A 25,924-nucleotide genomic window follows, 5' to 3' on the forward strand; every position below is an offset into this window, starting at 1 on the left:
TCTAACTATAAGCCCCCAGTTGTACATGTAACCGAAACATGGCACTGGGATCTAAAGTATGCGGGTATGCGACGATGCGGCAACGATTGGTGGAACACTATCCGGTACTCGATGAGCTATCTTGTACACCCGATGAATGCAAAGGTACTCCCTTGCACGGATTGCTACTTGGTGGAGTACCTGACTTTGTGGCCCCGAGAGCAAGTAACTTGGGAGTTTTTCCAAACTGAGTTTCGGAAAAAGTATATCAGTCAGAGATTTGTTGATCAAAAACGGAAGGAATCTTGACTTAAGCAAGGTCAGTCGTTACTGAACGACGAAAATTTGAGACTTAGATACCTCGGGAATGTGTTTCGTCTGAGGCTATCATTGTAAACGCTTCGAGGATGGGCTGAATGAAGATATAAAATGTCGTGGCGTTCTTGAAATACGAGAGTTCGTAGTACTTGTCGAGCGAGCTTGTAAAGCCGAAGGCTAGAAAAGAAAAACAAAAAGTTGATGAGGGAACTGGAGAGTTCGTAAAAGTCTCGGGAAAGTCTCTTCAATAGGCATCGAGAAATTCGAGATGAGTGGGCTGGTCGAGAGGCACTTCGGGCCTTTTAGACGAGATCGTGATCGACCCCTGTGGGTACACGAGGCACTTCGGTCGCCGGTGTGGGAATGAACGTCGAGACAGAACGAAATGTCGATATTGCGGTAAATGGCATTCGGGAGTTGTAGATTCCCTGACCGCTCCTGTTACAAGTGCGGATCAGTGACCACTCATTAAGATGCCCGAGGTTGTCTGAACAGAATGTAAATCAGAGTGGGAAGCGGGTGCTACCACTGCTCGAGTAGACCATCTGGAAATACGGGCAATGCTGGTGGTGGTCGAGAGGATCTAGAGATGCTACGACCAATCCGAGGCTCGTGCGCCTACTAGAGCTTATGCTATATGTGCCCGCGAGGATGCTTCTTCGCCTGATGTTATTACCGGTACTTTTACTCTCTTTGATACTAATGTAATTGCTTTGATTGACCCCGGTTCTACTCATTCTTACATATGTGAAACCTTAGCATCCATTAAGACTTTACCTATTGAGTCTACTGAGTTCGTAATTCGGGTGTCAAATCCCTTGGGTCGTTACGTGCTTGTCGACAAAGTGTGTAAGAAATGTCCCCTAGAAATTCGAGGTTCCTGTTTTCCGGCGGACTTGATGCTTTTGCCGTTTGATGAATTTGATGTTATTCTTGGTTTGGATTGGTTGACCGTGCATGATGCGGTTGAATTGCAAAAGCAAGACTATTGATTGAGGTGCGCAAATAACGAAGTAATCCGAGTTGAGTCTACGGACTTGGAGGGGATGCCAGCTGTAATATCAGCAATGTTGGCCCAGAAATATGTAAGAAAGGGTGCGAAGCATACCTGTGTATATACTGGATGACAAAGAATTAGACAAGAAACCCGAATCTGTGCCGGTGGTTTGTGAATACCCGGATGTTTTTCCTGAAGAATTACCGGGTTTACCACCTGTTCGGGAGGTAGAGTTTGGTATTGAGCTTGTACCTGGGACTACGCCGATTTTGATAGCTCCGTATCGTATGGCACCAACCGAGTTAAAAGAGTTGAAAGCTCAGTTGCAAGAATTGACGGATAAAGGTTTTGCTCGACCAAGTTTCTCACCTTGGGGTGCACCAGTATTGTTCGTGAAAAAGAAGGACGGAACCATGAGGTTGTGCATTGACTATCGTCAACTGAATAAAGTGACGATAAAGAAAAAATATCCGTTACCACGTATGATGATTGTTCGACCAACTGAAGGAGCCTCAGTGTTCTCAAAAATAGATTGAGATCGGGCTATTATCAGTTGCGAATTCGAGATTCGACATACTCAAAACTGCCTTCAGAACGAGATATGGTCACTACGAGTCTTAGTGATGCCGTTTGGGCTCACTAATGCCCCTGCGGTATTTATGGATTTGATGAATCGGATCTTCAGACCATATTTGGATCGGTTCATAGTTGTGTTCATTGATGACATCTTGGTCTATTCAAGAGATGAGACCGAACATGCTGAGCACCTGAGACTGGTGTTGAAAATTTTGCGGGATAAGCAGTTATATGCTAAGTCAGTAAGTGTGAGTTCTGGTTAAGAGAGGTTAGCTTCTTGGGTCATGTGGTATCCGCATCGGGTATTCGAGTTGACCCGAACAAAATTTCAGCCATACTTAACTGGAAGCCTCCAAGAAATATTACCGAAGTTCGGAGCTTCCTGGACTCGCCGGTTATTACCGACGATTTGTCAAAGTTCTCGATGATAGCCACACCAATGACGAAGCTACTTCAAAAGGATGTTAAGTTCGAATGGACGGAGAAATGTCAGAAAAGTTTGATCAACTAAAAACTATTTGACTGAAGCTCCAATTTTAGTGCAACCCGAATCAGCAAAGAGTTTGTCATTTATAGTGACGCATCCCTACTTGGGTTGGGTTGCGTATTGATGCAAGAAAGTCGAGTGGTGGCCTATGCGTCGAGACAATTAAAGCCACGTGAGAAAAATTATCCGACCCATGATCTTGAACTAGCTGCCATCGTATTGCTTTAAAAATATGGCGACATTACTTATTTGGTGAAAAGTGCCATGTATTTCAGATCACAAAAGTCTCAAATATTTGATGACTCAAAGAGACTTAAATCTGCGACAAAGACGTTGGCTTGAGTTGTTGAAAGATTACGAGCTTGTCATTGATTACCACCCGGGAAAGGCTAATGTGGTTGCGGACGCCTTAAGCCGGAAGTCATTGTTTGCTTTACGAGCGATGAATGTGCACTTGTCTGTTCTACCCGACAATGTGTTAATAGATGAATAAAAGCCAAACCATTGTTGATTCATCAAATTCGTGAAGCCCAGAAAGTTGATGATGAATTGGTTGCAAAACGGGCTGAGTGTGCTCCGAACAAGGAATCAGAGTTTCAAATGATGATGATGATTGTTTGAGGTTCAGAAGTCGTTTGTGTGTTCCAAGGAATTCGGAACTCATTTCGATGATTCTGAACGAAGCCCATTGTAGCCGAATGTCAATTCACCCGGGGAGTACGAAAATGTACAACGATTTGAAACGTTGGTTTGGTGGCATGGTATGAAACAAGACATCTCCGACTTGTTTCGAGATGTTTAATATGTCAACAAGTGAAAGCGGAACATCAAGTGCCTTCAGGATTACTTCAGCCGATCATGATACCTGAGTGGAAGTGGATCGAGTCACAATGGACTTTGTGTCCGGACTGCCATTGTCAGCAAGTAAGAAAGATGCGATTTGGGTTGTTGTCGATAGACTGACTAAGTCGGCTCACTTTATCCCCGTGTGTATGGATTTTCATTGGATAGACTAGCTGAATTGTACGTTTCTCAGATTGTGAGATTACACGGGGTACCTATTTCTATCGTGTCGGATAGAGATCCGAGATTCACCTCACGATTTTGGAAGAAATTGCAAGAAGCTTTGGGTACCAAGCTGCATTTTAGCACTGCTTTTCACCCCCAAACCGATGGTCAATCTGAGCGGATAATTCAGATACTTGAGGATATGTTGAGATGTTGCATCCTCGAGTTCAGTGGTTCATGGGAACGGTATTTACCTTTGATTGAATTCGCTTACAACAATAGTTTTCAATCAAGTATTAAGATGGCACCTTACGAGGCTTTGTACGGTCGTAAATGTCGTACACCATTGTTTTGGACCGAGCTCGGTGAAAGTAAAATTTTCGGAGTTGATTGATTAAGGATGCCGAACAGAAAGTAAAGGTAATCCGTGAAAGTCTGGAAGCAGCCACAGATCGTCAAAAATCGTATGCGGATTTGAAACGAAAGGACATTGAGTATCAGGTGGGAGATAAAGTGTTCCTTAAAGTTTCGCCTTGGAAAAAGGTACTCAGGTTTGGCCGTAAGGGCAAGTTGAGCCCGAGATTCATTGGGCCGTACGAAATCTCCGAACGAGTTGGTCCGGTTGCGTATAGATTGATTTTGCCCCCTGATCTTGAAAAGATTCACAACGTCTTTCATGTTTCGATGCTTCGACGCTATCGATCTGATCCATCGCATATAATTAGCCCATCAGAGGTTGAAATTCAAGCCGATATGAGTTATGAAAAAGAACCGATGCGTGTCCTAGCTCGTAAAGTGAAAGAGTTGCGAAACAAAAGGGTTCCGTTAGTTAAGGTGTTATGGCTCAAACACGGGATCAAGGAACCTACTTGGGAAACCGAGAGCTCGATGAAAGAATGATACCCAAACCTATTTACCTGTAAGATTTTCGGGGACGAAAATTTCTTAAGTGGGGGAGAGTTGTGACAGCCCAAAATTGACCCTAGTCGGGAAGTGGTTTCGGGACCGCTAAACCGAGTCATAAAAATAATTGATTTCCATATTCTATGCTTATTATGTGTGTACATGAGTATGTGGAAGTTTCATTCTCCAATTTTGCCAATTGCATGAGAAATTATTAAATAGGGATCGATATGAGACATGGTGAAAATATGATAGGCTAATTTAAAATGGTCTATTAATGCATGTTGTGAAAATGATGGGTTTGCATGTCAAATTACCCAAAATTTGAGCTAGTGGTTGGCCATGCTATGGGTGGAAACATGTTGGGAACATGTTGGCCTAGTGAGGTATGTAGGAAAAAAATAAAATAAGGAGTATGGGTAATAAAGAAAGGAAAAACAAAAAAATGAGTGGTTGTTTCCCCCCCCCCATTGCCGTGAGCTAAAGAAAAGAAAGGAGAAAATTTTGTTCATCCTTTTTCATCTTCATTTAGCCGAAACTAGAAAGAAAAACAAAGAAAAAAAATGCTCATCCTTTGGTTCATCCTTGGCCAAAAATTTTAAGGAGGAAGGAAGAAGAAAGGTTGAAGAGGTTCGGCCATGCATGTAGCTAGGCTAAGGTATGTTTGATGATGTTCCATGAGATGCATGCATGTTTTAGTTGTTAGCTTGAGTTCTACCTAGCCCATGGTCTAAATCTTGCTATGTGATGGAAATGACACTCGGCCATGGATGCATCATTCTTGGTTGATGTTTGATGTTGTGGTGATGAGGCATGAAGATGAGTTAAGATTCGGCCTAGGTGGAGTTTGTGTTAATGCCATTGCATGCTAAATATGAAGCTTGTTAATGATGCATGTGATGGAGGCTTGATGATTCTTGAACCTCCTTTTTAGCATTTTTGAGTGAGCACATATGTGCATTGGTTGCTAAATGGAGAAGAATCGGCTAGCAAGTTGTGTGCTAAGGCCGAATATAACTTTTGCATGTTAATGAGCAATGCATGTGTTAAATTGATGGAAAGGGAGAGGATGCTTTACTAGTGTGTGTATGTGTGTATTAGCCAAGTTTTGAACTTGAAACAAAAGGGTGTTTAGTCAATACAAGTGACCATACTTGTAGAATGTATTAAGTGTTGAAATCGGCCCCAAAATAGACATGCATATTCGGCCAAGGGGGAAAAATTAGCTAAAGTGTTGAGTTTGATTCATGATTCCGTACATATGTGACTTTAATGTCTAATGTATAAATATGGGCTAAGTGCCTTGTGTTCCTCTTTTCAATGCTCAAATGATTAAATCAATTTATTTGTTTAATTAAGCTCAAGAGCAAAGGGGAACTAAATCCGATAAAGGGAAGGAAAAAGTGGTCGAATAGCTATCGGAATCGTTCGACAACACCCGAGGTAAGTTCTTGAGTAAAAGAGCTTAAATTATGATGTGATTAGATCATGTTTTAAGCAAATTAAAATCATGCTCTTTGTGTGGCTATTGAGCCGAATTTGCAAGAATGATAAATGTCTTGTGTTTGAGTTTTGCTAACGAAAATGAAATACGAATGGGCCATGATTTATTGTTAAATGTGCATGGTTATTTGAATAATGTCCGGGCTAAGTCCCGAAGGCTTTGTGCTAAGTGACAATATCCGGACCAAGATCCGAAGGCATTTGTGCGAGATACTAATTCCGGGCTAAGCCCGAAGGCATTTGTGCGAGATACTAATTCCGGGCTAAGGCCGAAGGCATTTGTGCGAGTTACTAAATCCGGGTTAAGTCCCGAAGGCATTTGTGCGAATTACTATAACCGGGCTATGTCCCGAAGGCATTTGAACGAGGAGCTATATCCGGTTAAATTCCGAAGGTACGTGATTTGGGAATGAATGAACTTGCTGTAAAATTCCAGTTAATACTCTCGAAACATCCCAACATTGAGGTGTGTTTCGTATGTGCTTGAATTTAGTTGAGCCCTTACAAATAAGTATTTGCTCAGTTGATAAACGAGCTACCGGCCTTTGGCTGAGTTGATCTTTTGTGTATGTACATAAGGGTTGGTAATGTGAAGCAAGTATGATATCGAAAATTTGTGCATATGAAATTATCCGTTTAGCCATATGAATGCTATACTTTTGTTGTGCTAGAATTCCTTGCTCAAAACTTACTAAGCATAAATTGCTTACTCCGTTTCATTGCTCCTCTATTTTATAGATTGGTTCTCCAGCTATCGGACTCGGGATCTTGAGGTCAAAGTCGCCCACACTATCAAAGCCCCCTTTTGGTACAATTTTGGTTGAACCTCGAAATGGCATGTATAGGACTACCCGTTTGTTGTGGGTCGTGGACCCTTTGGACTTGTATAATTTTGGATAGCCATGCGAAAATGGCTTATATGTGTTTGAGTACAATGTTATAATCATTCGGTGTGGATATGCTTGACAAGGATTAGCCATGGGAATGGTTAATCACTATCATAAATTGTGCTATTTATGCAAAAAGGGCTAGTTGAATCATGGAAACCATGAAATAGGTAAAGTCTACCTTAAAGGCAGATGCTGACAGCAGCAGTGATGTAGATTTGGAAAATCACTAAAAATAGTAGGAATGGAATTAAATAGTGAATAAATTATGTAAATAAACCTTGATGAATCTAATTTCATAGGAAAGTAACGAAACAATCATACGGACAGTATGTTAAGAGATATTCAGGTTCTCGTGAGACAGGGCCAGAACGGTTTCTGGATTTCCTGTTCCGACTTTGGAAATTCATTATAAATTAACCAGAGATAATTAGGAGTTATACCATATATGGATAGATTCCTCTCTGAGTCTAGTTTCTATAGAAACAAACGGCATCAGTATTGGAGCCCTGTACAAGGAGATATCCAAGTCGTAATGCGCAAAGGTCAGGGTAGTCGATCCCTGTAACATGGGAGACTTTGACTAATAAACTGTACTAATTGGCCTGACCAAAAATTCTAGAAAAAAATATGTAGATGGGCATATGAGTCTAGTTTCAGGGAAAATTTACGGAACTGGATTCCGAGTTTCTGAACTCAAGATATGATTTTTAAAGCGACTATTACGCAGATTGGCAGTGTCTGGAAAATTTTTAAAAGTCTGTTAACACCTCGTGTTCGACTCCGGTGACGGTCTCGGGTTCGGGGTGTTACAACTTCAATAAATGTTAGTATAGATTGTAACAATAATGAAATATGCATTAAAAATCACCACAGAGGTTCAATATACACTCGAATCTCTGTACTCTTTTAGACTTTTAAAATTTGAATACATAGTGCTTTTATATTCAAAGGTCCAAGTAATAAATTAGAGTCCAATTCATATCACATATTCAGATTTGAGAGAAATAAATAAACTCTCTTACCAATTGAACTTTTATTTTTTAAATCAACCAAGTGCAAGGATTAAAATCTTGAAATTGAAAGGAGAGAGGTTTCATCTGGAAATGTTGAAGAGTAAAGGGATTGGAGGATAATTAGAGATTTTTTTTTGTAATTTCTGAAATTAGACGTTTAGAATGGTCTAAAAAATGCAAGAAAACCTCAACTGTTTCTATCCAAAAAAAGGAAACAAAATCCAACCATTTTTTACGCACTTGAAACACTAGTAGCCAAGTGTGTTTTGTAAATTTGGAAATTTTCATGAATCCCGGTGTACTAAAAATAGTGACATAATGATGGTGTTCCAAGCAAATCATGCTCGAGTTCAAGTTTTTGGTGCTGTAGCTTGTCTCTCATGTCCTATTAGGGTCCTGTTTGCATCCAACCAGTTGTTTCCAAGAGCTAGGCTTTGATACTTAAAATAAGATCCACTATGGGTATTTCTAGTTATAGTTTCTTTCTGTTTTTATTTGTTGTCATAATCCCAACCCTAGAAGCTCATATAGCTGAGTATGACGAGTACTGGACGGCACGAGAATTGGAAGCCATTGAGAACCTGGACAAGGCCTATCACTCCAACCCGGAGGAGGTGGTCCGCCATTACAATGACCACTTCTCTAGGACCATGCTCGAGTTTTATATCACCAAAAGGGTGTTGGCAGAATCAAAAAAGGGTCCCTGTGAGGTTACCAACCACGTTGACAGTTGCTGGCGATGTGATCCTGACTGGGAAAAGAATAGGAAGAAGTTGGCCAACTGTGCCCCTGGATTTGCTCGAGGTACTACCGGTGGAAAGGATGGTGAGTTTTACGTGGTCACTGACCCTATTGATAATGCTGCTGACCCCAAGCCTGGAACTCTGCGTCATGCTGTCACCCAAACTGGACCACTTTGGATCACTTTCAAAGGGTCCATGACCATCAAGCTGCAACAGGAGCTCATTGTTACAAGTGATAAGACCATTGATGCGAGGGGAGCCAATGTGGAAATTTGTAATGGTGCTGGTATCACTATCCAATTTGTAAAGAATATCATTATCCATGGCCTTCAAATCCATCACATTATTCCCGCCAAGGGTGGCAAGATCAAGGATGGTGAAAACCACCATGGGTTACGGGGTGACAGCGACGGAGATGGGGTGTCTATTTTCGGATCAACCAATGTTTGGCTTGACCATCTTGCCCTTCACCATTGCGCCGATGGCCTTATCGATGTCGTTCAAGGATCAACTGCCGTTACCGTTTCTAACTGCCACTTCAGTGACCATAACGATGTAAGCTTACTTTCCTTTCAATTTTAAACTACGCACGATGAGGAATTTTTTGATTGACAAAAATAATACAATTGAAATGAAAAAAATTACAGGTGATGTTGTTTGGAGCAAGCGACTCTTACAGTGCCGACAAGAAGATGCAGGTCACTGTTGCTTTGAACCACTTCGGTAAAGGATTGGTAGAGAGGATGCCTAGGTGCCGATTTGGTTTTATTCATGTCGTCAACAATGACTACAATCACTGGTTCCTGTATGCCATTGGCGGCACCAGCAACCCTACAATTATCAGCCAGGGAAATAGGTATTCAGCGCCAGGCTTTGGGGCTAAAGAGGTGACCTGTAGGGGCCTCTTAAAGCCGGGACAGTGGAAGAATTGGAATTGGGTATCACAAGGTGACCACTTCGAGAACGGTGCCTTTTTTACACCATCAGGTAATCCAAGTGCCAGCAAGCAATTTGGCGCCGACAAAATGATGCCTTTCAAACCTGGTCAAATGGTCCCCGAGCTCACAAAGTATGCCGGACCACTAAGCTGCACAATCGGCCGTCCTTGCTAAAAATGCTATTTTTATATGCATTTGTCCTCCCTTTTTTACGTACAATATTTGATACCCAAGCATAGTACATTTGGTATCTTTTCTGAATGATTGTCAATAAATTTTCTTTTATGCGATCCCACCCTATTCTCTTCTTCTCTCCTAGTAATAGATAATCACAATTTTTTTAGCACGCGTGACTGTGGAAATCATAAATTTAGAACATAAATGTTTGTTTGAAAATAACATATAATGAATAATGAAATGTGTGGTTTGAAATAAAGTAACAATAATAACATTGATTATCATGGTGTTTTCATCAATCTTTAGTTGGTGTAGGCACCAAATCAATCAAATACATTAATCTAACATATCTAGTATATATATTCTATTGCAAGGTTTTTTTGGATTTGTGGAAACCTTCAGTTTGAAGTGAGTTTAGAATTCGCTATGCGTCACCAATCATTTCATGACAGGAATGGAAATTAATGAAATAAAATATTTGGTTAGAACTAAAGTTGCGTAATTAATTAAAAATTTTAACAATCACGAGACCATTTAGTTTCTATAAATTTTGCATGTCCCGACTTACATATTCGGGTAATTAGTCATTTGTCAAAACACATCAAAGTGAGAAAAGAAAGAAACAAGAATCATGGTCATTCCTCATATAGTAATATTCGTAATAATGCAATCGCAACGGTGATTCCACCAGGTGTTCTTGCATCACCAAGAACTAAATTGATTTTCTAGAACAACATTTATAATGGAGACATCAAGTATGTATTTAAGGTGGTGTATGAGTTAGATTTCTTTAAGACTCAGCGGGGGTCGGGGAGCCGCCCAAGACATTGCTTTTACCAGTATAAAGTCAAATACCGAAGCAAAAAAACTTGCAAAGCCGAGAGGACATAGGATTAATAATTCAGCACCTATGTTTTGAGTTGCTCCATAGTTGACGCGTGGTATCAGCTTAGTAAGGGCTTAAATAATCGTATAGATATTTATAATTGATGGACATAATAAAGTATGCTTAACAAATTTGAAAATCAAAAAAGAAAATCAATGTCTTGGTACAGTGTTAAATTTATGGTTTTACTAGCATAATAATTGATTTGGGTTCAAATCCCTTCGACAACATATTTTATATTCTTTTAAAACAATAAGAATTAAAATAACCTTCAATAATATAACTTATTTTAAACATGAAAGGAATGTATTTCTAATTTCCGTAATAGAGTCGATGCTCGATCGACTCATGTCACCGAATTAGTTAAGGACTTCAATAAATGTTAGTATAGATTGTAACAATAATGAAATATGCATTAAAAATCACCACAGAGGTTCAATATACACTCGAATCTCTGTACTCTTTTAGACTTTTAAAATTTGAATACATAGTGCTTTTATATTCAAAGGTCCAAGTAATAAATTAGAGTCCAATTCATATCACATATTCAGATTTGAGAGAAATAAACAAACTCTCTTACCAATTGAACTTTTATTTTTTAAATCAACCAAGTGCAAGGATTAAAATCTTGAAATTGAAAGGAGAGAGGTTTCATCTGGAAATGTTGAAGAGTAAAGGGATTGGAGGATAATTAGAGATTTTTTTTTGTAATTTCTGAAATTAGACGTTTAGAATGGTCTAAAAAATGCAAGAAAACCTCAACTGTTTCTATCCAAAAAAAAGGAAACAAAATCCAACCATTTTTTACGCACTTGAAACACTAGTAGCCAAGTGTGTTTTGTAAATTTGGAAATTTTCATGAATCCCGGTGTACTATAAATAGTGACATAATGATGGTGTTCCAAGCAAATCATGCTCGAGTTCAAGTTTTTGGTGCCGTAGCTTGTCTCTCATGTCCTATTAGGGTCCTGTTTGCATCCAACCAGTTGTTTCCAAGAGCTAGGCTTTGATACTTAAAATAAGAACCACTATGGGTATTTCTAGTTATAGTTTCTTTCTGTTTTTATTTGTTGTCATAATCCCAACCCTAGAAGCTCATATCGCTGAGTATGACGAGTACTGGACGGCACGAGAATTGGAAGCCATTGAGAACCTGGACAAGGCCTATCACTCCAACCCGGAGGAGGTGGTCCGCCATTACAATGACCACTTCTCTAGGACCATGCTCGAGTTTTATATCACCAAAAGGGTGTTGGCAGAATCAAAAAAGGGTCCCTGTGAGGTTACCAACCACGTTGACAGTTGCTGGCGATGTGATCCTGACTGGGAAAAGAATAGGAAGAAGTTGGCCAACTGTGCCCCTGGATTTGCTCGAGGTACTACCGGTGGAAAGGATGGTGAGTTTTACGTGGTCACTGACCCTATTGATAATGCTGCTGACCCCAAGCCTGGAACTCTGCGTCATGCTGTCACCCAAACTGGACCACTTTGGATCACTTTCAAAGGGTCCATGACCATCAAGCTGCAACAGGAGCTCATTGTTACAAGTGATAAGACCATTGATGCGAGGGGAGCCAATGTGGAAATTTGTAATGGTGCTGGTATCACTATCCAATTTGTGAAGAATATCATTATCCATGGCCTTCAAATCCATCACATTATTCCCGCCAAGGGTGGCAAGATCAAGGATGGTGAAAACCACCATGGGTTACGGGGTGACAGCGACGGAGACGGGGTGTCTATTTTCGGATCAACCAATGTTTGGCTTGACCATCTTGCCCTTCACCATTGCGCCGATGGCCTTATCGATGTCGTTCAAGGATCAACTGCCGTTACCGTTTCTAACTGCCACTTCACTGACCATAACGATGTAAGCTTACTTTCCTTTCAATTTTAAACTACGCACGATGAGGAATTTTTTGATTGACAAAAATAATACAATTGAAATGAAAAAAATTACAGGTGATGTTGTTTGGAGCAAGCGACTCTTACAGTGCCGACAAGAAGATGCAGGTCACTGTTGCTTTGAACCACTTCGGTAAAGGATTGGTAGAGAGGATGCCTAGGTGCCGATTTGGTTTTATTCATGTCGTCAACAATGACTACAATCACTGGTTCCTGTATGCCATTGGCGGCACCAGCAACCCTACAATTATCAGCCAGGGAAATAGGTATTCAGCGCCAGGCTTTGGGGCTAAAGAGGTGACCTGTAGGGGCCTCTTAAAGCCGGGACAGTGGAAGAATTGGAATTGGGTATCACAAGGTGACCACTTCGAGAACGGTGCCTTTTTTACACCATCAGGTAATCCAAGTGCCAGCAAGCAATTTGGCGCCGACAAAATGATGCCTTTCAAACCTGGTCAAATGGTCCCCGAGCTCACAAAGTATGCCGGACCACTAAGCTGCACAATCGGCCGTCCTTGCTAAAAATGCTATTTTTATATGCATTTGTCCTCCCTTTTTTACGTACAATATTTGATACCCAAGCATAGTACATTTGGTATCTTTTCTGAATGATTGTCAATAAATTTTCTTTTATGCGATCCCACCCTATTCTCTTCTTCTCTCCTAGTAATAGATAATCACAATTTTTTTCGCACGCGTGACTGTGGAAATCATAAATTTAGAACATAAATGTTTGTTTGAAAATAACATATAATGAATAATGAAATGTGTGGTTTGAAATAAAGTAACAATAATAACATTGATTATCATGGTGTTTTCATCAATCTTTAGTTGGTGTAGGCACCAAATCAATCAAATACATTAATCTAACATATCTAGTATATATATTCTATTGCTAGGTTTTTTTGGATTTGTGGAAACCTTCAGTTTGAAGTGAGTTTAGAATTCGCTATGCGTCACCAATCATTTCATGACAGGAATGGAAATTAATCAAATAAAATATTTGGTTAGAACTAAAGTTGCGTAATTAATTAAAAATTTTAACAATCGCGAGACCATTTAGTTTCTATAAATTTTGCATGTCCCGACTTACATATTCGGGTAATTAGTCATTTGTCAAAACACATCAAAGTGAGAAAAGAAAGAAACAAGAATCATGGTCATTCCTCATATAGTAATATTCGTAATAATGCAATCGCAACGGTGATTCCACCAGGTGTTCTTGCATCACCAAGAACTAAATTGATTTTCTAGAACAACATTTATAATGGAGACATCAAGTATGTATTTAAGGTGGTGTATGAGTTAGATTTCTTTAAGACTTAGCGGGGGTCGGGGAGCCGCCCAAGACATTGCTTTTACCAGTATAAAGTCAAATACCGAAGCAAAAAAACTTGCAAAGCCGAGAGGACATAGGATTAATAATTCAGCACCTATGTTTTGAGTTGCTCCATAGTTGACGCGTGGTATCAGCTTAGTAAGGGCTTAAATAATCGTATAGATATTTATAATTGATGGACATAATAAAGTATGCTTAACAAATTTGAAAATAAAAAAGAAAATCAATGTCTTGGTACAGTGTTAAATTTATGGTTTTACTAGCATAATAATTGATTTGGGTTCAAATCCCTTCGACAACATATTTTATATTCTTTTAAAACAATAAGAATTAAAATAACCTTCAATAATATAACTTATTTTAAACATGAAAGGAATGTATTTCTAATTTCCGTAATAGAGTCGATGCTCGATCGACTCATGTCACCGAATTAGTTAAGGACTTCAATAAATGTTAGTATAGATTGTAACAATAATGAAATATGCATTAAAAATCACCACAGAGGTTCAATATACACTCGAATCTCTTACTCTTTTAGACTTTTAAAATTTGAATACATAGTGCTTTTATATTCAAAGGTCCAAGTAATAAATTAGAGTCCAATTCATATCACATATTCAGATTTGAGAGAAATAAATAAACTCTCTTACCAATTGAACTTTTATTTTTTAAATCAACCAAGTGCAAGGATTAAAATCTTGAAATTGAAAGGAGAGAGGTTTCATCTGGAAATGTTGAAGAGTAAAGGGATTGGAGGATAATTAGAGATTTTTTTTTGTAATTTCTGAAATTAGACGTTTAGAATGGTCTAAAAAATGCAAGAAAACCTCAACTGTTTCTATCCAAAAAAAAGGAAACAAAATCCAACCATTTTTTACGCACTTGAAACACTAGTAGCCAAGTGTGTTTTGTAAATTTGGAAATTTTCATGAATCCCGGTGTACTATAAATAGTGACATAATGATGGTGTTCCAAGCAAATCATGCTCGAGTTCAAGTTTTTGGTGCCGTAGCTTGTCTCTCATGTCCTATTAGGGTCCTGTTTGCATCCAACCAGTTGTTTCCAAGAGCTAGGCTTTGATACTTAAAATAAGAACCACTATGGGTATTTCTAGTTATAGTTTCTTTCTGTTTTTATTTGTTGTCATAATCCCAACCCTAGAAGCTCATATCGCTGAGTATGACGAGTACTGGACGGCACGAGAATTGGAAGCCATTGAGAACCTGGACAAGGCCTATCACTCCAACCCGGAGGAGGTGGTCCGCCATTACAATGACCACTTCTCTAGGACCATGCTCGAGTTTTATATCACCAAAAGGGTGTTGGCAGAATCAAAAAAGGGTCCCTGTGAGGTTACCAACCACGTTGACAGTTGCTGGCGATGTGATCCTGACTGGGAAAAGAATAGGAAGAAGTTGGCCAACTGTGCCCCTGGATTTGCTCGAGGTACTACCGGTGGAAAGGATGGTGAGTTTTACGTGGTCACTGACCCTATTGATAATGCTGCTGACCCCAAGCCTGGAACTCTGCGTCATGCTGTCACCCAAACTGGACCACTTTGGATCACTTTCAAAGGGTCCATGACCATCAAGCTGCAACAGGAGCTCATTGTTACAAGTGATAAGACCATTGATGCGAGGGGAGCCAATGTGGAAATTTGTAATGGTGCTGGTATCACTATCCAATTTGTGAAGAATATCATTATCCATGGCCTTCAAATCCATCACATTATTCCCGCCAAGGGTGGCAAGATCAAGGATGGTGAAAACCACCATGGGTTACGGGGTGACAGCGACGGAGACGGGGTGTCTATTTTCGGATCAACCAATGTTTGGCTTGACCATCTTGCCCTTCACCATTGCGCCGATGGCCTTATCGATGTCGTTCAAGGATCAACTGCCGTTACCGTTTCTAACTGCCACTTCACTGACCATAACGATGTAAGCTTACTTTCCTTTCAATTTTAAACTACGCACGATGAGGAATTTTTGATTGACAAAAATAATACAATTGAAATGAAAAAAATTACAGGTGATGTTGTTTGGAGCAAGCGACTCTTACAGTGCCGACAAGAAGATGCAGGTCACTGTTGCTTTGAACCACTTCGGTAAAGGATTGGTAGAGAGGATGCCTAGGTGCCGATTTGGTTTTATTCATGTCGTCAACAATGACTACAATCACTGGTTCCTGTATGCCATTGGCGGCACCAGCAACCCTACAATTATCAGCCAGGGAAATAGGTATTCAGCGCCAGGCTTTGGGGCTAAAGAGGTGACCTGTAGGGGCCTCTTAAAGCCGGGACAGTGGAAGAATTGGAATTGGGTATCACAAGGTGACCACTTCGAGAACGGTGCCTTTTTTACACCATCAGGTAATCCAAGTGCCAGCAAGCAATTTGGCGCCGACAAAATGATGCCTTTCAAACCTGGTCAAATGGTCCCCGAGCTCACAAAGTATGCCGGACCACTAAGCTGCACAATCGGCCGTCCTTGCTAAAAATGCTATTTTTATATGCATTTGTCCTCCCTTTTTTACGTACAATATTTGATACCCAAGCATAGTACATTTGGTATCTTTTCTGAATGATTGTCAGTAAATTTTCTTTTATGCGATCCCACCCTATTCTCTTCTTCTCTCCTAGTAATAGATAATCACAATTTTTTTCGCACGCGTGACTGTGGAAATCATAAATTTAGAACATAAATGTTTGTTTGAAAATAACATATAATGAATAATGAAATGTGTGGTTTGAAATAAAGTAACAATAATAACATTGATTATCATGGTGTTTTCATCAATCTTTAGTTGGTGTAGGCACCAAATCAATCAAATACATTAATCTAACATATCTAGTATATATATTCTATTGCAAGGTTTTTTTGGATTTGTGGAAACCTTCAGTTTGAAGTGAGTTTAGAATTCGCTATGCGTCACCAATCATTTCATGACAGGAATGGAAATTAATGAAATAAAATATTTGGTTAGAACTAAAGTTGCGTAATTAATTAAAAATTTTAACAATCGCGAGACCATTTAGTTTCTATAAATTTTGCATGTCCCGACTTACATATTCGGGTAATTAGTCATTTGTCAAAACACATCAAAGTGAGAAAAGAAAGAAACAAGATCATGGTCATTCCTCATATAGTAATATTCGTAATAATGCAATCGCAACGGTGATTCCACAGGTGTTCTTGCATCACCAAGAACTAAATTGATTTTCTAGAACAACATTTATAATGGAGACATCAAGTATGTATTTAAGGTGGTGTATGAGTTAGATTTCTTTAAGACTCAGCGGGGGTCGGGGAGCCGCCCAAGACATTGCTTTTACCAGTATAAAGTCAAATACCGAAGCAAAAAAACTTGCAAAGCCGAGAGGACATAGGATTAATAATTCAGCACCTATGTTTTGAGTTGCTCCATAGTTGACGCGTGGTATCAGCTTAGTAAGGGCTTAAATAATCGTATAGATATTTATAATTGATGGACATAATAAAGTATGCTTAACAAATTTGAAAATCAAAAAAGAAAATCAATGTCTTGGTACAGTGTTAAATTTATGGTTTTACTAGCATAATAATTGATTTGGGTTCAAATCCCTTCGACAACATATTTTATATTCTTTTAAAACAATAAGAATTAAAATAACCTTCAATAATATAACTTATTTTAAACATGAAAGGAATGTATTTCTAATTTCCGTAATAGAGTCGATGCTCGATCGACTCATGTCACCGAATTAGTTAAGGACTTCAATAAATGTTAGTATAGATTGTAACAATAATGAAATATGCATTAAAAATCACCACAGAGGTTCAATATACACTCGAATCTCTGTACTCTTTTAGACTTTTAAAATTTGAATACATAGTGCTTTTATATTCAAAGGTCCAAGTAATAAATTAGAGTCCAATTCATATCACATATTCAGATTTGAGAGAAATAATAAACTCTCTTACCAATTGAACTTTTATTTTTTAAATCAACCAAGTGCAAGGATTAAAATCTTGAAATTGAAAGGAGAGAGGTTTCATCTGGAAATGTTGAAGAGTAAAGGGATTGGAGGATAATTAGAGTTTTTTTTTGTAATTTCTGAAATTAGACGTTTAGAATGGTCTAAAAAATGCAAGAAAACCTCAACTGTTTCTATCCAAAAAAAAGGAAACAAAATCCAACCATTTTTTACGCACTTAAAACACTAGTAGCCAAGTGTGTTTTGTAAATTTGGAAATTTTCATGAATCCCGGTGTACTATAAATAGTGACATAATGATGGTGTTCCAAGCAAATCATGCTCGAGTTCAAGTTTTTGGTGCCGTAGCTTGTCTCTCCTGTCCTATTAGGGTCCTGTTTGCATCCAACCAGTTGTTTCCAAGAGCTAGGCTTTGATACTTAAAATAAGAACCACTATGGGTATTTCTAGTTATAGTTTCTTTCTGTTTTTATTTGTTGTCATAATCCCAACCCTAGAAGCTCATATCGCTGAGTATGACGAGTACTGGACGGCACGAGAATTGGAAGCCATTGAGAACCTGGACAAGGCCTATCACTCCAACCCGGAGGAGGTGGTCCGCCATTACAATGACCACTTCTCTAGGACCATGCTCGAGTTTTATATCACCAAAAGGGTGTTGGCAGAATCAAAAAAGGGTCCCTGTGAGGTTACCAACCACGTTGACAGTTGCTGGCGATGTGATCCTGACTGGGAAAAGAATAGGAAGAAGTTGGCCAACTGTGCCCCTGGATTTGCTCGAGGTACTACCGGTGGAAAGGATGGTGAGTTTTACGTGGTCACTGACCCTATTGATAATGCTGCTGACCCCAAGCCTGGAACTCTGCGTCATGCTGTCACCCAAACTGGACCACTTTGGATCACTTTCAAAGGGTCCATGACCATCAAGCTGCAACAGGAGCTCATTGTTACAAGTGATAAGACCATTGATGCGAGGGGAGCCAATGTGGAAATTTGTAATGGTGCTGGTATCACTATCCAATTTGTGAAGAATTTCATTATCCATGGCCTTCAAATCCATCACATTATTCCCGCCAAGGGTGGCAAGATCAAGGATGGTGAAAACCACCATGGGTTACGGGTGACAGCGACGGAGACGGGGTGTTTATTTTCGGATCAACCAATGTTTGGCTTGACCATCTTGCCCTTCACCATTGCACCGATGGCCTTATCGATGTCGTTCAAGGATCAACTACCGTTACCGTTTCTAACTGCCACTTCACTGACCATAACGATGTAAGCTTACTTTCCTTTCAATTTTAAACTACGCACGATGAGGAATTTTTTGATTGACAAAAATAATACAATTGAAATGAAAAAATTTACAGGTGATGTTGTTTGGAGCAAGCGACTCTTACAGTGCCGACAAGAAGATGCAGGTCACTGTTGCTTTGAACCACTTCGGTAAAGGATTGGTAGAGAGGATGCCTAAGTGCCGATTTGGTTTTATTCATGTCGTCAACAATGACTACAATCACTGGTTCCTGTATGCCATTGGCGGCACCAGCAACCCTACAATTATCAGCCAGGGAAATAGGTATTCAGCGCCAGGCTTTGGGGCTAAAGAGGTGACCTGTAGGGGCCTCTTAAAGCCGGGACAGTGGAAGAATTGGAATTGGGTATCGCAAGGTGACCACTTCGAGAACGGTGCCTTTTTTACACCATCCGGTAATCCAAGTGCCAGGAAGCAATTTGGTGCCGACAAAATGATGCCTTTCAAGCCCGGTCAAATGGTCCCCGAACTCACAAAGTATGCCGGACCACTAAGCTGCACAATCGGCCGTCCTTGCTAAAAACGCTATTCTTATATGCATATGTCCTCCCTTTTTTACGTACAATATTTGATACCCAAGCATAGTACATTTGGTATCTTTTCTGAATGATTGTCAGTAAATTTTCTTTTATGCGATCCCACCCTATTCTCTTCTTCTCTCCTACTAATAGATAATCACAATTTTTTTCGAACGCATAACTGTGGAAATCAGAAATTTTTAACATAAATGTTTGTTTGAAAATAACATATAATGAATAATGAAATGTGTGGTTTGAAATAAAGTAACAATAATAACATTGATTATCATGGTGTTTTCCTCAATCTTTAGTTGGTGTAGGCACCAAATCAATCAAATACATTAATCTAACATATCTAGTATATATATTCTATTGCAAGGTTGTTTTGGATTTGTGGAAACCTTCAGTTTGAAGTGAGTTTAGAATTCGCTATGCGTCACCAATCATTTCATGACAGGAATGGAAAGTAATGAAATAAAATATTTGGTTAGAACTAAAGTTGCGTTATTAATTAAAAATTTTAACAATCGCGAGACCATTTAGTTTCTATAAATTTTGTATGTCCCGACTTACATATTCGGGTAATTAGTCATTTGTCAAAACACATCAAAGTGAGAAAAGAAAGAAACAAGAATCATGAGCATTCCTCATATAGTAATATTCATAATAATGCAATCGCAACGGTGATTCCACCAGGTGTTCTTGCATCACCAAGAACTAAATTGATTTTCTAGAACAACATTTATAATGGAGACATCAAGTATGTATTTAAGGTGGTGTATGAGTTAGATTTCTTTAAGACTCGGCGGGGGTCGGGGAGCCGCCCAAGACATTGCTTTTACCAGTATAAAGTCAAATACCGAAGCAAAAAAACTTGCAAAGCCGAGAGGACATAGGATTAGTAATTCAACATCTATGTTTTGAGTTGTTCCATAGTTGACGCGTGGTATCAGCTTAGTAAGGGCTTAAATAATCGTATAGACATTTATAATTGATGGACATAATTAAGTATGCGTAACAAATTTGAAATTCATAAAAAAAATCAATGCTTTGGTACAGTGTTAAATTTAAGGTTTTACTAGCATAATAATTTTAGTGGGTTCAAATCCCTTCGACAACATATTTTATATTCTTTTAAAACAATAAGAATTAAAATAACCTTCAATAATATAACTTATTTTAAACATGAATGGAAAGAATTTCTAATTTCTGTAATAGAGTGCATGCTCGATCGACTCATGTCACCAAATTGAGAACCTGAACAAGGCCTATCACTCCAACCCGGAGGAGGTGTTCCGCCATTACAATGACCACTTCTCTAGGACCATGCTCGAGTTTTATATCACCAAAAGGGTGTTGGCAGAATCAAAAAAGGGTCCCTTTGAGGTTACCATCCATGTTGACAGTTGCTGGCGATGTGATCCTGACTCGGAAAAGAACAGGAAGGAGTTGGCCTACTGTGCCCCTGGTTTTGCTCGTGGTACTACAGGTGGAAAGGATGGTGACTTTTACGTGGTCACTGACCCTATTGATAATGCTGCTGACCCGAATCCTAGAACTCTACGTCATCCTGTCACCAAAAATGGACCACTTTGGATCATTTTCAAAGGGCCCATGACCATCAAGCTGCAAGAGGAGCTCATTGTTACAAGTGATAAAACCATTGATGCGAGGGGAGCCAATGCGGAAATTTTTACTGGTACTGGTATCACTATCCAATTTCCAAAGAACGTCATTATCCATTGCCTTTAAGTCCATCTCATTATTCCCGCTAAGGGTGGCAAGATCAAGGTTGGTGAAAACCACCATAGGTTACGAGGTGACAGCGACGGAGATGGGGTCTCTCTTTACGGAGCAACCAATGTTTGGCTCAACCATCTTTCCCTTCACCATTGCACCGATGGCCTTATCGATCTCGTTCAAGGATCGACTGCCGTTACCATTTCTAGCTGCCACTTCACTGACCACAATTTACTTTCCTTTGTATTTTAAACTAGGCACGATGAGGAATTTTTTGATTGAAAAAAATAATACAATTGAAATGTAAAAAATTACAGGTGATGTTGTTTAGAGCAAGCGACTCTTACAGTGCCGACAATAAGATGCAGGTCACTGTTGCTTTGAACCACTTCGGTAAAGGATTGGTAGAGAGGATGCCTAGGTGGCGATTTGGTTTTATTCATGTCGTCAACAATGACTACAATCACTGGTTCCTGTATGCCATTGGCGGCACCAGCAACCCTACAATTATTAGCCAGGGCAATAGGTATTCTACGCCAGTCACCTGTAGGGGCCTCTTAAAGCCGGGACAGTGGAAGAATTGGAACTGGGTATCACAAGGTGACCACTTTGAGAACGGTGCCTTTTTGCACCATCCGGTAATCCAAGTGCCAGCAAGCAATTTGGTACTGACAAAATGATTCCTTTCAAACCCGGTCAAATGGTCTTCGAACTCACAAAGTATGCCGGACCACTCAACTGCACAATCAGCCGTCCTTGCTAAAAATGCTATTTTATATGCATGTGTCCTCTGTTTTACGTACAATATTTGATACCCAAGCGTAGTACATTTGGTATCTTTTCTGAATGATTGTCAGTAAATTTTCTGTTATGTGATTCCACCCTATTCTCTTCTTCACTCCTACTAATAGATAATTACAATTTTTTTCACACGCGTAACTGTGCAAATCATAAATTTAGAACAAAAATGTTTGTTTGAAAATAACATATAATGAATAATGAAATGTGTGGTTTGAAACAAAGTAACAATAATAACATTGATTATCATAGTGTTTTCATCAATCTTTAGTTGGTGTAGGCACCAAATCAATGAAATACATTAATCTAACATATCTAGTATATATATTCTATTGCAAGGTTTTTTTGGATTTGTGGAAACCTTTAGTTTGAAGTGAGTTTAGAATTTGGTATGTGTCACCAATCATTTCTTGACAGGTATGGAAATTAATGAAATAAAATATATGGTTAGAACTAAAGTTGCGTATTTAATTAAAAATTCTAACAATCGTGAGACCATTTAGTTTCTATAAATTTTGTATGTCCCAATTTACATGGTCGGGTACTCAGTCATTTGTCAAAACACATCAAAGTGAGAAAAGAAAGAACAAAGAATCATGAGCGTTCCTCATATAGTAATATTCCTAATAATGCAATCACAACGGCGATTCCACTCTGTGTTCTTTCATCACCATGAACTAAATTGATTTTTTACAACAACATTTATAATCGAGACATCAACTATGCATTTAAGGTGGTGTATGAGTTATATTTCTTTAAGACTTAGTGAGGGTTGGGGAGTCGTCCAAGACATTGCTTTTACCAGTATAAAGTCAAATACAAAAGCAAAAAAACTTGCAAAGCCGAGAGGACATAGGATTAATAATTCGGTATCTATGTTTTGAGTTGCTCCTTAGTTGACGCATGGTATCAGCTTAGTAAGGGCTTAAATAATCGTATAGATATTTATAATTGATGGAGGTAATAAAGCATGCGTAACAAAATTGAAATTCATAAAAGAAAATCAATGTTTAGGTACAGTGTTAAATTTAAGGTTTTAGTAGCATAATAATTGATGTGGGTTCAAATCCCTTCGACAACATATTTTATATTCTTTTAAAGTAATAAGAATTAAAATAACCTTCAATAATATAACTTATTTCAAACATGAAAGGAAAGTATTTCTAATTTCTGTTATAGAGTGATGCTCGATCGACTCATGTCACCAAATTAGTTAAGGACTTCTATAAAAGTTAGTATAGATTGTAACGAAATGAAATATGCATTAAAAATCACCATAGAGGTTCAATTTCCCCTTGAATCTCTATACTCTTTTAGACTTTTAAAATTTGAATACATAGTACTTTTATATTCACAAGTCCAAGTAATAAATTAGAGTCCAATTCATATCACATATTCAGATTTAAGAGAAATCAATAAACTCTCTTACCAATTGAACTTATTTTTTAAATCAGCCAATGGAAGGAATAAAATCTTGAAATTGAAAGGAGAGAGGTTTCATATGGAAATGTTGAAGAGTAAAGAGATTGGAGGATAATTAGAGAATTTATTTTCTGTAATTTCTAAAATTAAAGGTTCAGAATGGCGTAAAAAAGGCAAGAAAAACCTCAATTGTTTCTATCTAAAAAAAAAGGAAACAAAATCCAAAATTTTTTTACGCACTTGTCACACTAGTAGGCAAGTGTGTTTTGTAAATTTGGTACTTTAAATGAATCTTGGTGTACGATAAATAGTGACATAATGATGATGTTCCAAGCAAATCATGCTTGAGTTCAAGTTTTTTGTGTTGTAGCTTGTCTCTCCTATCCTATTAGGGTCTTGTTTGCAACCAACCAATTGTTTCTAGTTATAGTTATAGTTTCTTTCTATTTTCATTTGTTGTCATAATCCCAACCCTAGAAGCTTATATCGCTGAATATGACGAGTACTGGAAGGCACGAGAATTGGAAGCCATTGAGAACCTGGACAAGGCCTATCACTCCAACCCGGAGGAGGTGGTCCGCCATTACAATGACCACTTCTCTAGGACCATGCTTGAGTTTTATATCACCAAAAGGGTGTTGGCAGAATCAAAAAAGGATCCCTTTGAGGTTACCAACCACGTTGACAGTTGCTGGCGATATGATCCTGACTGGGAAAAGAACAGGAAGAAGTTGGTCGACTGTGCCCCTGGTTTTGCTCGTGGTACTACTGGTGGAAAGGATGGTGAGTTTTACGTTGTCCCTAACCCTATTGATAACGCTGCTGACCCCAAGCCTGGAACTCTACGTCATGCTGTCACCCAAACTGAACCACTTTGGATCACTTTCAAAGGGTCCATGACAATCAAGCTGCAACAAGAGCTCATTGTTACAAGTGATAAAACCATTGATGCAAGGGAAGCCAATGTGGAAATTTTTAAAGGTGCTGGTATCACTATCCAATATGCGAAGAACGTCACTAACCATGGCCTTCAAATCCATCACATTATTCCTGCCAATGGTGGCAAGATCAAGGATGGTGAAAACCACCATGGGTTACGGGGTGACAGCGATGGAGATGGAGTATCTCTTTTTGGAGCAACCAACATTTGGCTCAACCATCTTTCCCTTCACCATTACACTGATGGCCTTATCAATGTCGTTTAAGGATCAACTGCTGTTACCATTTCTAACTGCCACTTCACTGACCACAACACTGTAAGCTTACTTTCCTTTCTATTTTAAACTAGGCACGATGAGGAATTTTTTGAATGAAAAAAATAGTACAATTGAAATGAAAACAATTACAGGTGATGTTGTTTGGAGCAAGCGACTCTTACAGAGCCGACAAGAAGATGCAGGTCACTGTTGCTTTGAACCACTTCGGTAAAGGATTGGTAGAGAGGATGCCTAGGTGCCGATTTGGTTTTATTCATGTCGTCAACAATGACTACAATCACTGGTTCCTGTATGCCATTGGCGGCACCAGCAACCCTACAATTATCAGCCAGGGAAATAGGTATTCTGCACCAGGTACCTTCGGGGCTACGGAGGTGACCTGTAGCGGCCTCTTAAATCCATCACAGTGAAAGAATTGGAACTGGGTATCACAGGGTGACCACTTCGAGAAGGGTGCTTTTTTTACACCATCCGATAATCCAAGTGCCAGCAAGGAAATTGGTGCTGACAAAATGATGCCTTTCAAACCCGGTCAAATGGCCCCCGAACTTACAAAGTATGCCGAACCACTTAGCTGCACGATTGGCCGTCCTTGCTGAAAACGCTATTTTTATATACATGTGTCCTCCCTTTTTTACGTGCAATATTTGATACCCAAGCATAGTACATTTGGTATTTTCTGTGAATCATTGTTAGTAAATTTTCTTTTATGCGATTCCACCCTATTCTCTTCTTTTCTCCTACTAATAGATAATTACAATTTTTCGCACACGCGTATCTGTGGGAATCATATATTTAGAACAGATATGTGTGTTTCAAAATAACATATAATGAATAAGGAAATGTGTGGTTTGAAACAAAGTAACAATAATAACATTGATTATCATGGTGTTTTCATCAATCTTTAGTTGGTGTAGGCACCAAATCAATCAAATACATTAATCTAACATATCTAGTATATATATTCTACTGAAAGGTTTTGTTGGATTTGTGGAAACCTTCAGTTTTAAGTGAGTTTGGAATTCGCTATGTGTAACCAATCATTTCATGACAGGTATGGAAATTAATGAAATTAAATAATTTGCTAGAACTAAAGTTGCATAATTAATTAAAAATTTTAACAATCGTGAGACCATTTAGTTTCTATAAATTTTGTATGTCCCAACATACATATTCGAGTACTCAGTCATTTTTCAAAACACATCAAATCGAGAAAAGAACGAAAGATTAAACATGAGTGTTCCTCATATAGTAATATTCTTATTACTGCAACCGCAATG

General features: G+C 38.8%; 3 protein-coding genes and 3 pseudogenes across 3 annotated transcripts; all 6 read left to right on the plus strand.

Annotated features, from left to right (window-relative positions):
- The first annotated feature begins 8,055 nt into the window (after nucleotides 1-8,055).
- On the plus strand, nucleotides 8,056-9,645 carry LOC107939970 (pectate lyase). The gene is made up of 2 exons (XM_041094794.1): nucleotides 8,056-8,972; nucleotides 9,065-9,645. The coding sequence occupies exons 1-2, from the start codon at nucleotides 8,133-8,135 to the stop codon at nucleotides 9,527-9,529; spliced, it is 1,305 nt and encodes a 434-aa protein (XP_040950728.1). The 5' UTR covers nucleotides 8,056-8,132; the 3' UTR covers nucleotides 9,530-9,645.
- Nucleotides 9,646-11,323: 1,678 nt separating this feature from the next.
- On the plus strand, nucleotides 11,324-12,961 carry LOC107939966 (pectate lyase). The gene is made up of 2 exons (XM_041094795.1): nucleotides 11,324-12,288; nucleotides 12,381-12,961. The coding sequence occupies exons 1-2, from the start codon at nucleotides 11,449-11,451 to the stop codon at nucleotides 12,843-12,845; spliced, it is 1,305 nt and encodes a 434-aa protein (XP_040950729.1). The 5' UTR covers nucleotides 11,324-11,448; the 3' UTR covers nucleotides 12,846-12,961.
- A 1,676-nt stretch (nucleotides 12,962-14,637) lies between these two features.
- LOC121217978 (pectate lyase) lies at nucleotides 14,638-16,330 on the plus strand. The gene is made up of 2 exons (XM_041094796.1): nucleotides 14,638-15,602; nucleotides 15,694-16,330. Exons 1-2 carry the CDS (start codon nucleotides 14,763-14,765, stop codon nucleotides 16,156-16,158), a joined length of 1,305 nt encoding a protein of 434 aa, XP_040950730.1. The 5' UTR covers nucleotides 14,638-14,762; the 3' UTR covers nucleotides 16,159-16,330.
- A 1,614-nt stretch (nucleotides 16,331-17,944) lies between these two features.
- LOC107939964 (pectate lyase-like) lies at nucleotides 17,945-19,585 on the plus strand (annotated as a pseudogene).
- Nucleotides 19,586-20,735: 1,150 nt separating this feature from the next.
- On the plus strand, nucleotides 20,736-21,459 carry LOC107939973 (probable pectate lyase P59; annotated as a pseudogene).
- Nucleotides 21,460-21,527: 68 nt separating this feature from the next.
- LOC107939972 (pectate lyase-like) lies at nucleotides 21,528-25,243 on the plus strand (annotated as a pseudogene).
- Nucleotides 25,244-25,924: the final 681 nt, after the last annotated feature.

The sequence above is a fragment of the Gossypium hirsutum genome, chromosome D05, assembly GCF_007990345.1.
Source record: "Gossypium hirsutum isolate 1008001.06 chromosome D05, Gossypium_hirsutum_v2.1, whole genome shotgun sequence".
Lineage (NCBI taxonomy): Eukaryota > Viridiplantae > Streptophyta > Magnoliopsida > Malvales > Malvaceae > Gossypium > Gossypium hirsutum.

Coding starts and splice junctions, on each gene's coding strand:
- LOC121217978 (XM_041094796.1), top strand. CDS start 14,763: ATGGGTATTTCTAGTTATAGTTTCTTTCTGTTTTTATTTGTTGTCATA. Junction 15,603..15,693: donor ACTTCACTGACCATAACGAT/GTAAGCTTACTT, acceptor AAAAAATTACAG/GTGATGTTGTTTGGAGCAAG.
- LOC107939966 (XM_041094795.1), top strand. CDS start 11,449: ATGGGTATTTCTAGTTATAGTTTCTTTCTGTTTTTATTTGTTGTCATA. Junction 12,289..12,380: donor ACTTCACTGACCATAACGAT/GTAAGCTTACTT, acceptor AAAAAATTACAG/GTGATGTTGTTTGGAGCAAG.
- LOC107939970 (XM_041094794.1), top strand. CDS start 8,133: ATGGGTATTTCTAGTTATAGTTTCTTTCTGTTTTTATTTGTTGTCATA. Junction 8,973..9,064: donor ACTTCAGTGACCATAACGAT/GTAAGCTTACTT, acceptor AAAAAATTACAG/GTGATGTTGTTTGGAGCAAG.